At 37.2% G+C, this 13,496-nt stretch overlaps 1 protein-coding gene across 1 annotated transcript; it reads left to right on the forward strand.

Annotated features, from left to right (window-relative positions):
* The first annotated feature begins 2,056 nt into the window (after positions 1-2,056).
* Positions 2,057-13,186, forward strand: LOC127424928 (26S proteasome non-ATPase regulatory subunit 4-like). The gene is made up of 10 exons (XM_051670495.1): positions 2,057-2,157; positions 4,398-4,538; positions 4,648-4,762; positions 5,743-5,829; positions 5,926-5,994; positions 6,136-6,351; positions 6,586-6,694; positions 7,260-7,391; positions 7,559-7,611; positions 12,700-13,186. The coding sequence occupies exons 1-10, from the start codon at positions 2,132-2,134 to the stop codon at positions 12,868-12,870; spliced, it is 1,119 nt and encodes a 372-aa protein (XP_051526455.1). The 5' UTR covers positions 2,057-2,131; the 3' UTR covers positions 12,871-13,186.
* Positions 13,187-13,496: the final 310 nt, after the last annotated feature.

Consider the following 13,496-nt stretch of genomic DNA (forward strand, 5'->3'; position numbering starts at 1 on the left):
TTAATTCTCTTACAACAGATGGTGGGTCGACTGAAGTTTGTTAACAGCATGGCATAGAACTGTTCAGGTTTGGTACAAAAACCTGGAAGAGAATTGGCATTTTCGAGCCATTGGTTCCCTTAGGATTTTCCTATGGAAATTTTTATAATGGCAGTTTTGGATTTATGAGTAAAATAAGGTATGTGGTAAACACTACTTTAAGATACTTGGACGTTTTGTTCTACAGCATTAATTACACACGGTCATACCCCAAACGTGAATTTTGAAGCTGCAGTGTCTTTTAAAATAGTATGTTGCTAGATAAAAACCACTGTGGTTTTCCATTTTGTCAGGCACCTCCACTCACATGCTTGACTACAAGTCCTTATCAAGCAACTCATTAGCAACATACTTTTTTTTTTTTTTTTAAAACACAGCCTCTTTCAAATTCACATTTGAGGTAGGAATGTGTAATTTATGTTGTAGAGAAAAAAATAAGTATCTTAAAGGGATAGTTCACCCCAAAATGAAAGTTCTCTCATCAGCTAAACAGGGGCCACATGTGACTTTCAGATGTGAAAGTGGAGATTTATTGTAAAAAAGGACTAAATATTGATCTGTTTCTTACCCTCACCTATCATATCGCTGCTTTTTGGACCTTCAGATTTCTGGCCACCATTGAGGGTGTTTACATGCATGTTCTTACACCGATTATGCTTAATAAGCCGACAACGTCTGCGGTCATATAAGCGCAATAAACCGCGTTTCTTTATCACCGTGAAGGCCATAAACGGCTTATGAAAATCCAGATGGGCATGGGCAGATTTTTGCCCATTACTCTGAATTTGCGTGACATGTAAACACCTTACTGGCTCTTCCAATGTGCGCACGTGTTGAAAGCATGCCTCTTCGCAGTTTGATGTCAAAATCAGAGAATAACGTGATTATTTCAAATGTCATGTAAATGCTGATTTTATTTTAATTTATTTTTTTTTTGCCACGTCATATTTTTTAAATAAGCTGATTTTAGAGAGTTATCAGTATTGGTGTGCATGTAAATGGGCTCATTGACTTGCATTAAAAGGACCGACAGAGCATAGATATTCTTCTAAAAATCTTAATTTGTGTTCAGCAGAAGACAGAAAGTCATACACCTCTGGGATGGCATGAGACTGAGTAAATGAGAGAATTTTCATTTTTGGGTGAACTATCCCTTTAAAGTAATGTTTACCACAGACCTCATTTTACTCCCCATTATAAAAACCCACAGTAAATTCCCGAGGGAACCCATGGCAAATTAGCCTTCCGGGTTCACCTACAAATTGACATCATGGATGAACAGCTCTATTTGAGTTTTTTTTTTTTTTTTTTTTTTACGATTTACCGCTGAACTTAAAGGGATAGTTCACTGAAAATTACAATTCTGTTATAATTTACTCACCTTTATGTTGTTCCAAACTCGTATGACTGACTGACTTCTGTAGAACAACAAGGGAGATGTTAGGCAGAATGACGGCCTCAGTCACCATTCACTTCCATTTGTATCTTCTCTCTCTTTCCATATAATACAACTTAATGGTAACTGAGGCTGGCCATAAAATTCTTCTTAACATCTCTCTTTGTGCATTTACATGGAAAAAAATAAAAGCGCTTACAGCAACTTTAATGACAACATTTTCATTTTGGGGTGAGCTATCCCTTTAATTTTACCCTTAACAACGCAACATTCAACGGGCGATTTCCAATTGAAATTGGACTTTAAGTGATCATCCCTATGCCCTACTCATTACGATGGACATAGCTCTTGATGTGGGCACTCTGAAGGGAGCATGACATTACAGTTTGAATACAGCTGTCACTAAAAGTCTTCTGACAGGGCGCTTTGTGAAAAAATTAACTTTCTTTCTTTTGTTTGGAACGACCCTTTGAGTGGCGTCCCCTTCTCGAAGTGCAAAAATGACGTTTGTAAAAACGTCCAACGTCGTTTTCAAAGAGTGATGATCTGCCAGCACTGACGCCGCGTCGACCAGAGAAGCGGAAACAGCACGGTCAGCCAATCCGCTGTACTGTTACAAATATCGTCAGAGTCCTACATCTTTGAACCAATCAGCGACGTCGTTGCTTTAGGGAAAAGGACTAGAGAATTTCCAAGATGGTGCTGGAAAGTACTATGGTCTGGTAAGAAAGAAACAAACGCGCTACTTTAGATAGATTTGCGCTTTTTTGTGTAAAGTATGCATATTTTAAATGATTGTAAATACACCGTTTTTTTATTTTGCCACACGTTTGATCCATTAGTAGAGAAAAGTATGAGAATTAAATAGCCGGTCTCTGGTTAGGTTGACATTTTCCTGAGTCATTATTCAGTTGGCAGATCTATATAGACAAACAGATCACTTATATACAAACACATTCATGAATCATAAACATTGACACTAATACGTGAACTGCATCTGATATAAAAGTATTTCGTCTTCCAGAACTGTCATTAAAGGAATATTGTTGAATCTGTGGCTGTGTCTAAACTGCACTACTAAGACGACATTTTTGTTTAAAACGCCTTTGATTCACCAATATGCTGTCTAGAAAGGCAAATCACTTTGTTTTGCACTTGTCCACTGCTTGCATCCAGTCCAGTTATTTTGGCTATAAAGTACATGATAATAGGACCACAGTGTGCTGATCTTACCATTATAAGTATTGTTCGCCTCCATCTTCACACTGATCTTCAGTAGATCACTGGAGCAGTGTGAAGTCCCATGCTGCTTCAAACGCTCAATCATTATTCCTGTCCCAAAGGAACCAAAAATCACAGGACTTAATGACTACAGACCTGTCACCCTGACGTCTGTGGTCATGAAATCATTTGAGAGACTGGTGTTGGCCCACCTGAAGAACATCACTGGACCCTTTCTTGATCCCCTTCAATTTGCTTATCGAGCAAACAGGTCTGTGGATGATGCAGTCAACATGGGATTGCATCATATCCTGCAACATCTGGACAGACCAGGGACATATGCAAGGATCCTTTTTGTGGACTTCAGTTCAGCTTTTGACACCATCATCCCAGCTATTCTCCAGACTAAATTACACCAACTCTCTGTTCCCTTGTCTATCTGTCAGTGGATTACCAGCTTTGTGGTGGACAGGCAGCAGCTTGTGAGACAGGGGAAACTCACTTCCAGCACCTTTACAATCAGTACTGGTGCCCCCCCAGGGATGTGTGCTCTCCCCACTACTCTTCTCCCTCTACACCAATGACTGCATCGCCAAGGACCCCTCTGTCAAGCTCCTGAAGTTTGCAGACGACACCACTGTCATCGGCCTCATCCGAGATGATGATGAGTCTGCATACAGAAGGGAGGTTAAACAGCTGGCTGTCTGATACAGTCAAAACAACCTTGAGCTGAACACGCTCAAAAAGATGGAGATCATTGTGGACTTTAGGAGAAACACCCCAACACTGACCCCCCTCACCATTCTAAACAGCACTGTGGCAGCAGTGGAGTCATTTAGGTTCCTGGGCACTACCATCTCACAGGACCTGAAGTGGGAGACCCACATTGACTCCATTGTGAAAAGGCCCAGCAGAGGTTGTACTTCCTTCACCAGCTGAGGAAATTCAACCTGCCACAGGTGCTGCTGATACAGTTCTAACCAGCAGTCACTGAGTCTGTCCTCTGCACTTCAGTAACTGTCTGGTTTGGTTCAGCTACGAAATCAGACATCAGAAGACTATGGACAGTTCGGACTGCTGAGTGGATTATTGGTTGCCCCCTCTTCAAGAACTATACACTTCCAGAGTGAGGAAAAAGGCTGGAAAAATCACTCTGGACCCCACTCACCCTGCCCAGTACCTTTTTGAACTGTTGCCTTCTGGCCGACGCTTCAGAGCTCTGAGCACCAGAACCGTCAGGCACAGGAACAGTTTTTTCCCTAAGGCTATCCATCTCATGAACAGTTAAATTGCTCCATTGAGCAATAACTATGTGCAATATGCAGTTTAGTCTTTTTTATATTTATCCAACACATCCAACATCTTCTGCCATTTAATTCCTCTGAAAAAAAACAAAAAACAAACAAACAAAAAAAAAACATTTGCACTGTACATAACAGATTTGTATTTGCACTTTATATAACAGATTGTATTAGATTTGCACTACCTATGTGTATGTATGTATGTGTATAATTAGTTTTATTTTTTTATTTTTTATTATTATCTATGTCTTGCTGTTGTTTTTGTATTGTTGTACACTGGAAGCTCCTGTCACCAAGACAAATTCCTTGTATGTGTAAGCATACTTGGCAATAAAGCTGATTCTGATTCTGATTATACTACTTCTCTATAACACTCTAGTACAAATCGGATGATTATTTTACATGGGAAAGATGCTGATTTTCCTCTCTTGTGCTTACAGTGTGGACAACAGTGAATACATGAGAAATGGAGATTTTCTGCCCACCAGATTACAGGCACAGCAGGATGCTGTCAACATTGTCTGTCACTCAAAGACTCGTAGTAACCCAGAGAACAATGTGGGGCTAATCACAATGGCTAAGTAAGTGTGTATATACTATGTGTGTTTCCATTTCCTTTTAGATGTGTATGATCTGATGGGCAACATTATTGTATGTGTGTAGTAACGCATATCTGTTGATTTTGTGCAGCAATTGTGAGGTCCTCACCACTTTAACACCAGACGCTGGGCGCATACTCTCGAAGCTCCATGCAGTTCAACCCCTGGGCAAAATCTCCTTCTGCACTGGCATACGGGTGGCACACGTATGTAAATTCATCAGATATTTAAAAAAAATTGGTAACGCTTTACAATATGGTTCCATTCTTTAAAGGTATAGCTCACCCAAAATTGAAAATTCTCTCATCATTTACTCACCCTCATGCCAGATGTGTATGACTTTCTTTCTTCAGCAGAACACAAACAAAGATGTTTGGAAGAATATTTGAGCTCTGTAGGTCCATACAATGCAAGTGAATGGTTGCCAACATTTGTAAATTAAAAAAAACACATAGCCATCATAAAAGTAATCCATACGACTCTGGTGGATTAATTAATGTCTTCTGAAGTGAAACGCTAGGTGTTTGTAAGAAACACCTAGTAAAAATTGTTTTTAAATCTTGATTATTTCTTACACACTCCTAGTGTTTCGCTTCAGAGGACATTAATTCACTGGAGTCTTATGGATTTCTTTTATGCTAACTGTATGTGCTTTTTGGAGCTTAAAAATTTTGGCCACCATTCACTTGCATTGTAAGGACCTACAGAGCTGAAATATTCTTCTTAAAATCTTTGTTTGTGTTCTGCTGAAGAAAGAAAGTCATACACATCTGGGATGGCATGAGGGTGAGTAAATGATGAGAGAATTTTCATTTTTGGGTGAACTATTCCTTTAACATTAAAAAATGTCTTCGATATCATGAACTAACAATGGATAATATATTTGTACAGCATTTATTCATCTTTGTTAATCCTAGGTAATAAAAATACAATTGTTCATTGTTAGTTCATGTTAGTTCATAGTACATTAACTAATGTTAACATATACAACTTTTGATTTTAAAAATGTATTATTATATGTTGAAATTAACATTTACCAAGATTAATAAATGCTGTAAAAGTATTGTTCATTGTTAGTTCATGTTAACTAATATTTACAAATGGAAACTTATTGTAAAATGTTTCCAAAAAATTACAATAATGTTTTAGTCGGCTTACATTTGCATTTATCTATATTTGATCCTAGTTGGCTTTGAAGCACAGACAAGGCAAGAACCACAAGATGAGGATTGTTGCTTTTGTGGGCAGCCCAGTGGAGGACAATGAAAAAGATGTAGGTTTCCTCTCATGAAGGTCAAATGCTTTTAATTTTTCAGTGTTGCAGATTTCAGTGTTGGTTGCAAATATTTTTCCCCAATATTTTCCTCAGCTGGTGAAGTTGGCAAAGCGATTGAAAAAAGAAAAAGTCAATGTAGATGTGATCAATTTTGGAGAAGAGGTAACAGACATTCCTCCCTTTGCATTCCTATATATATATATATATTGTATTATGATAATTGCACATCATCCCCTTGATCACTTTAAAGTCTTCCTGATTTTCTGTTTTTTTTATTTTGCATCCTTGAATCAATCTGTTCAGGAGGTGAACACAGAGAAACTGACTGCATTTGTGAACACACTGAATGGAAAGGAGGGCACAGGTTCTCACCTGGTCACGGTTCCTCCTGGGCCCAGCCTTGCTGATGCCCTGCTCTCTTCTCCCGTCCTGGCTGGTGAGGGTGGTACTATGTTGGGCTTGGGTGCGAGTGACTTTGAGTTTGGAGTGGACCCCAGTGCTGACCCAGAGCTGGCCCTGGTAAGATACAATTTAACCTCTGGTATAACTACACTGAAGAAAGAATCCCATCCATAAGATAATGCTTTGCTAGTGAACTCTCTTTATTTAAAGTTCATTACACCCACTTAAACATGAATGCAAATTATAATTGAAACAACTGGCAACCATTTATATAATATTGACATTGAAAGGACTGATATTCATTTCAATGATTCTTAACCATCTCTCTTTCTCACTAACTCACTGTCATAGGCTTTGCGTGTATCCATGGAGGAGCAAAGGCAGAGACAGGAAGAGGAAGCCCGCAGGGCAGCCGCACAATCAGTGGCCGAGGCCGGCATTCCTTCCTCTACTGCTGATGGTAAGGATGCAGAACTGGGCATCATGTTCTGCATTTCTCTAAACAAATCTCTGTTATCTGTATTCTTTTATTCCTCTAATGAGATGGTGTGGCATAGTGGCTCAGGGGTAGTATCCAGAAAGTTGCTGGTTCAAGCCCTGTATATTGTGAACATTAACTATTACCATTGTGCCCTTTAACTAGGCATTTAACCCTAGATTGCTTCAGGGTTATTGTCCCTGCAAGTGTACTGCAATTAGTTTTGGATGACCCTTGATCAGAGCAAGACAAGTGGTGATTTAATAACAAAATTCCTATGAAAATTATAATGGGTTTTAACCCTTTTTTAAAATTTTGTTATATAAATTATTTTGTTATTAAACCATGACAGTTGCTTTGTTTAGCTTGAATTAGTTATTGATTTATTTGTGCACCCTATTCATTTGCAAGTAATTAGTGTTTGCTTTGTTTGAAACAAACATGTTCAGAGTTCAACTTGATATTCAGTGTTTGGTTCTTTCCCTTCAAGTTGATTCCCATTGCAGACAGTCTTGATTTTCAGTGTGTGACTTGTTGTCTTCCTCAGAATCAGAGGAAGCACTTTTGAAGATATCTGCCTCTCAGCCTGACAGTGGTGTGGCAGCATTGCCAGACTTCAGCAGCATGACAGAGGAGGAGCAGATAGCTTATGCCATGCAGATGTCCCTGGCAGGTGGAGGTTTGTACCTTTCTTGTACCTTCACATCCACAGATCAGAATGGTCATGCCTTGTTTATCTTAGAACATACTCTGTGCTGTATGCACATTGGAAATGTAAAATGACTAGGAAATACTTCTTAAAAACTGACTTTTGATGTAACATTGACTTCTCTCCTCTTGTATCAGAATTAGGAGAATCAATGGACACAGGAGCTCCAATGGACACTGCAAAATCTAAGGTAAATAAGCCCAATAGACAATGTTATTATTACAGTATCAATATATTAATTGTAGTACTGTATATACAGTTGTGCTCAAAAGTTTGCACACCCTGGCAGAAATTGTGAAATTTTGGTATTGATTTTGAAAATATGACTGATCATGCAAAAAAACTGTCTTTTATTTAAGGATAGTGATCAAATGAAGCCATTTATTATCACATAGTTGTTTGGCTCCTTTTTAAATCATAATGATAACAGAAATCACCCAAATGGCCCTGATAAAAAGTTTACATACCCTTGAATGTTTGGCCTTGTTACAGACACTCAAGGTGACACACACAGGTTTAAATGGCAATTAAAGGTTAATTTCCCAAACTGGTGGCTTTTTAAATTGCAATTATTGTCTGTGTATAAATAGTCAATGAGTTTGTTAGCTCTCATGTGGATGCACTGAGCAGGCTAGATACTGAGCCATGGGGAGCAGAAAAGAACTGTCAAAAGACCTGTGTAACAAGGTAATGGAACTTTATAAAGATGGAAAAGGATATAAAAAGATATCCAAAGCCTTGAAAATGCCAGTCAGTACTGTTCAATCACTTATTAAGAAGTGGAAAATTTGGGAAAATCGAGTTGCCAGAAAGAAGCCTTTACTGCGCCAGTGCCACAAAAAAGCCCGGTTACAGTATGCCCAACAACACCTTGACGAGACCAAAATAGAGCTTTATGGTCACAACCGTAAGTGCTATGCTTGGAGAGGGGTCAACAAGGCCTATAGTGAAAAGAATACCATCCCCACTGTGAAGCATGGTGGTGGCTCACTGATGTTTTGGGGGTGTGTGAGCTTTAAAGGCACGGGAATCTTGTGAAAATTGATGGCAAGATGAATGCAGCATGTTATCAGAAAATACTGGCAGACAATTTGCATTCTTCTGCATGAAAGCTGTGCATGGGACGCACTTGGACTTTCCAGCACGACAATGACCCTAAGCACAAGGCCAAGTTGACCCTCCAGTGGTTACAGCAGAAAAAGGTGAAGGTTCTGGAGTGGCCATCACAGTCTCCTGACCTTAATATCATCGAGTCACTCTGGGGAGATCTCAAACGCGCGGTTCATGCAAGATGACCAAAGACTTTGCATGACCTGGAGGCATTTTGCCAAGACGAATGGGCAGCTATACCACCTGCAAGAATTTGGGGCCTCATAGACAACTATTACAAAAGACTGCACGCTGTCACTGATGCTAAAGGGGGCAATACACAGTATTAAGAACTGAGGGTATGCAGACTTTTGAACAGGGGTCATTTCATTTTTTTCTTTGTTGCCATGTTTTGTTTTATGATTGTGCCATTCTGTAATCAACATACAGTTGAATATGAATCCCATAAGAAATAAAAGAAATGTGTTTTGCCTGCTCACTCATGTTTTCTTTTAAAAATGGTACCTATAATACCAATTCTCCAAGGGTATGCAAACTTTTGAGCACAACTGTAGTAACTTAAAAATTAAGCTCATCCTTCCACATCGTAACCAAAAATCAAACTACAAAAGCATAAAATCAAATTTATATAGTTTGTCCAGTGCTCATTTACTGATGTAGCTAATGCCACAGTACCCCAATACCTCTGTATTCCTTCAGCTTAGCTCTAGAAGCATGTGTGCAGCATGGACTACTGCTTGTCATTGGAACATTAAACAAACATATATTTACCCAGTCCTAGTTAGTTTTTTCTCTCTCGATGCATGGTGATCTTCATTTGAGCAATCTCTATATCGATTCTTAAGATCAATCTTTTCCTAAATGCGCAACTCTCTATAGAACGAGTAAATCACTCGCAAATGAGGCCAAATCTTATGCTATGAGATGTCTGTGATTAGCCACTGGCAGGTAAATGTTCAGATTTCACTCACCAGTGATTGAGTAGTATATTGGCTAAGAAGATCAGCAACCTTTCATTGTGTGTTGAGAGTAAAAGTTTGATTTGACTCGTTCCGTGTAATACGTGTCCAAAGACGAGATCCACGCAATCCATTTGTCATTGAATAATGTCTCTTTTAATATACTTTCTGTTCTTTAGTCGATTGTTAATCAAAAACAACAAAAAATAAACATTTAATTCTAATCACGAATAGCACGAATGAGGTAAAGAAGCCATTTGAGTCCTCTCTTGTCAATTTGTGCTCATTAACAAATGATTGCCAGTTTTCTTTAAAAGACAGGATCGATTTCTTTTTAGCACATGTTCTACAAATCAATGTAAAAACCTGTAATTAGTATAAATAATTAGGGGTGGGTAAAAATATAGATTTTCCGATGCATTGCGATCTTCATTTGAATGATCTCAGTATCGATTCTTTTTCTTTTTTTTTTTTTTTGATTTTCTCCCTAATTGGAATGTCCAATTCCCAATGCACTCCAAGTCCTTGTGGTGGTGGAGAACGAATCTCAGTTGCGTCTGAGACTGTCAACCCTGGCATCTTATCACGTGGCCTGTTGAGCGCGTTAACATGGAGACATAGCACGTGTGGAGGCTTCACGCTATTCTTCGCGGTATCCACACACAACTCACCACGCCCCACTGAGAGCGAACCACATTATAGCGACCACATGAAGTTACCGCATGTGACTCAATCCTCCCTAGCAACCAGGCCAATTTGGTTGCTTAGGAGACCTGGCTGGAGTTACTCGGCACGCCCTGGATTCGAACTCGTGACTCCAGGTGTGGCAGTCAGCATCAGTACTTGCTGAGCTACCCAGGCCCTTCTCAGTATCGATTCTTAAATCTCAAGATCAATTTTTTTACTCTATGCGCAGCCCTCCACTACAATGAGTGGAAATCACTCACATTCACAACCAAATTTAGCACTTTTGCAACTAAAAATGTATATATTTGACAACTGGCTGTTAAATGTTTAGATTTCACTCACCAGTGAATGAATTGTGTGGTATAGTGGTGGGATATTCAGCAGCGAGATCCTTTCACTGCTTGTTGAGAGTAAAAGTTGTTTAATGTGTCCAAAGATGAGATACATGTGACCCCATTAGTCATTGAATAATGTCTCTTTTAATACCCTTTCTGTTCTTTAGTCAGTTGTTGATAATAAACAAAAAAGAAACATTTAATTCTAATCACGCATAGCAGAGATGATAAAGCCATTCAAGTCTCTCTCCTTAACATGCGCTTATTTAAAGACACTCTTTACAGAAATGCCATCTTTCTTAAAGAGACAGTACTGTTTTTAAAAATCAATGTAAATACCTGTAAATGGTACAAATTATGCAATTAAACAACAAAAAATGTAACAAAATATATGCAATAGTATTATATTTATTGATTGAATACATTGATTTGCTCATTTTTAAAAAGCTAAAATGTGACAAATTATGAAAAACTAAGAAAATATAATTAGTAAAATTTATATTTTCACATTGTACCTAGTTAGAAGGTCCCCTGTATAATTCACAGAATTAGAGAGAATTTATTTCATATGCAAGCAAAAGGGACATTATAACTGAAATATACTCATATGAATCGATTACAAATCGGAATTGAATTGAGAGCTTGTGAATCGGAATCGAATCGGGAAATCTGTATCGGTACCCAGCCCTATAAATAATGCATTAAACAATAAACATGGAAAATATTATATATATGTGCAATATAATTAGGGCTGTCAAGATTATGAAATTTGGCTGACGATTAATTGTCAAACATAATTGTGATTATGAATTTTCATTGTCTGTTTTAGGGTTTTGGGGCGTTAAGGGCTTTTACGATCAATTGTCATATAAATTGTCATTTTTTAAGGTGTGCTTTTTTCTGCATGTGTGCTTCATACACCTTATGAAGTCATTTTTACGCATTTAACTTAAAATATATAAAAAAAAATAAAATAGAAATATACTATGATTTCCTTTTAAGACATGAAAAATAAAGTTTTAAATATAAAAATACTTCTAAATACTTAAAATGTGTCTCTCTTTTTGGTCAACTTTTGTTTTGGTCAATTTTACATTTACGCTTGTTTTTTTTAACTCATATTTTTTAATAAAAAATTTAATAAAATTGTTATATATATTTTATTATATTTCTATTATATTATGCAATAGTAAAAAATGTATTTCCTAATTTTTCCACTTTCAAACATGCTGACAGCGTGCATATCAGTGCGGTTATCTCAAATAACTGCGATCAGATGGTTATTTAATAATCGCGATAGGCCTAAATATAATAGATTTAATGATGTAATACATGGATTTGTACATTTTTAAAAAGCTAAACAAATGACAAATGATGAAAAATTAAATAATAATTTGTTAAATAATATTTTGGTAAAATACCTATTTCGAAGGTCCCCTGCATGATTTAAAGCATTAGCTGAAAGAGAATTTCTTTCATATGTAAGCAAAATGGGCATTATAACTGAAATATACCCATATGAATCGGAATCAAATTGGGAAATCTGTATGGATACCCATTCCTACGTTTAACCAAAAAGAATTTGCAGCTTTACCTGTGGCATATTATATTAATTTTTCTGTGCTTTAAGCAAAGTGTTTAGGATTTTATTGTGCCTTTGAAGAACATTACAGTCCACAGCAGGTGTGCAAAAATTTTTAAAGGTGCACTTACGCTGACATCTAGCGGCTTGGATGCAGCATAATTTAAAATCAAGTTTTCAGTTTCAGATGCCATTGTAGGAATGTAGTATTCATAGTAAGCCATGATTACTTTATTCAATGAGTGAAAGTGTCAAATAACAGGACGGTTACTGAGACTAAGCAAGTCTTTATATTAATGTGAGTGGTTATGATTTCCTACATATATTGCAAAAGTACAATTCATGTCTTTTATGAGTTAAACTTTTGAATGAGGAAAAAAACTTCTGAGTGCACCTTTAAGGCATTTGTTAACATTGATTTTAACGTTAGTCTCAAAAAGAGCTGATCAGGAATTGATTTTACTGAAAAAATATTTTCTGCATTCAAATTTGTTCATTATAGGTATTCTCACGTCTTCCTTTTCTCTTGCTAAACAATATTTGTTCCCTTATTCTCCCTGCTAACATAACTTTTCTCTTGCACTTTTTATTAACTGACTCTACAGGAAGAGGATGACTATGATGTAATGCAGGACCCAGAATTCCTCCAAAGTGTTCTAGAGAATCTGCCTGGCGTTGACCCCAACAATGAGGCCATTCGCAATGCCATGGGTTCCCTGGCCTCTCAGAGTGGTAACAAACAAGAGGGGAAAAAAGATGATGAAAAGAAGAAATAAATTCAAAAAATGTTCTGTGACTGATTGTTGTATAAGCCATTTGACATGTGAGAGGAAAAAAAAAAAAAAAAAGAGTAAAATTACAATAAGTTGCCACATCTGATGTTTTGGAGCAATTTTAGATGCAGACCCCATTGCTGAGACATTCACCTAGGTATTTCTGCAATGTTGTGTGGTACCTCAATTCACACATGGCTTGTTAAAACAAAAAATTCCCCTCAAGAACTGTGCACAATTTATCGTATACTTGATGAACCTGTGCAAAACATCTAAAATGGTTTCTTTTTTTCTATTGCCATTAAAACATGAAATCTAATCAAGTGCCTTACAGTTCTTTATTTTGCTCATCAATACTATACCATATAATTCACCAAGATATTTGTTGTAGGAACACATTGGTTCCTCAAAATTATTGTTTTAGTGAAAACATAAAGGATGAATTACAGATGGTACTTTTTTTTTTTTTTAATTTGAAAAAGAAAAAAAAACTTGAATACAGCATAGTATCATAGCATTACAAAATTCTATTCTATTTCTTATTACAATATGTATCTTTTTGTCCCATCCAGACATTCATAGATGAATGGTCAAGGTAATCTGAGGTTATATATTTAACCAACTTTCAA

The sequence above is a fragment of the Myxocyprinus asiaticus genome, chromosome 34, assembly GCF_019703515.2.
Source record: "Myxocyprinus asiaticus isolate MX2 ecotype Aquarium Trade chromosome 34, UBuf_Myxa_2, whole genome shotgun sequence".
NCBI lineage: Eukaryota > Metazoa > Chordata > Actinopteri > Cypriniformes > Catostomidae > Myxocyprinus > Myxocyprinus asiaticus.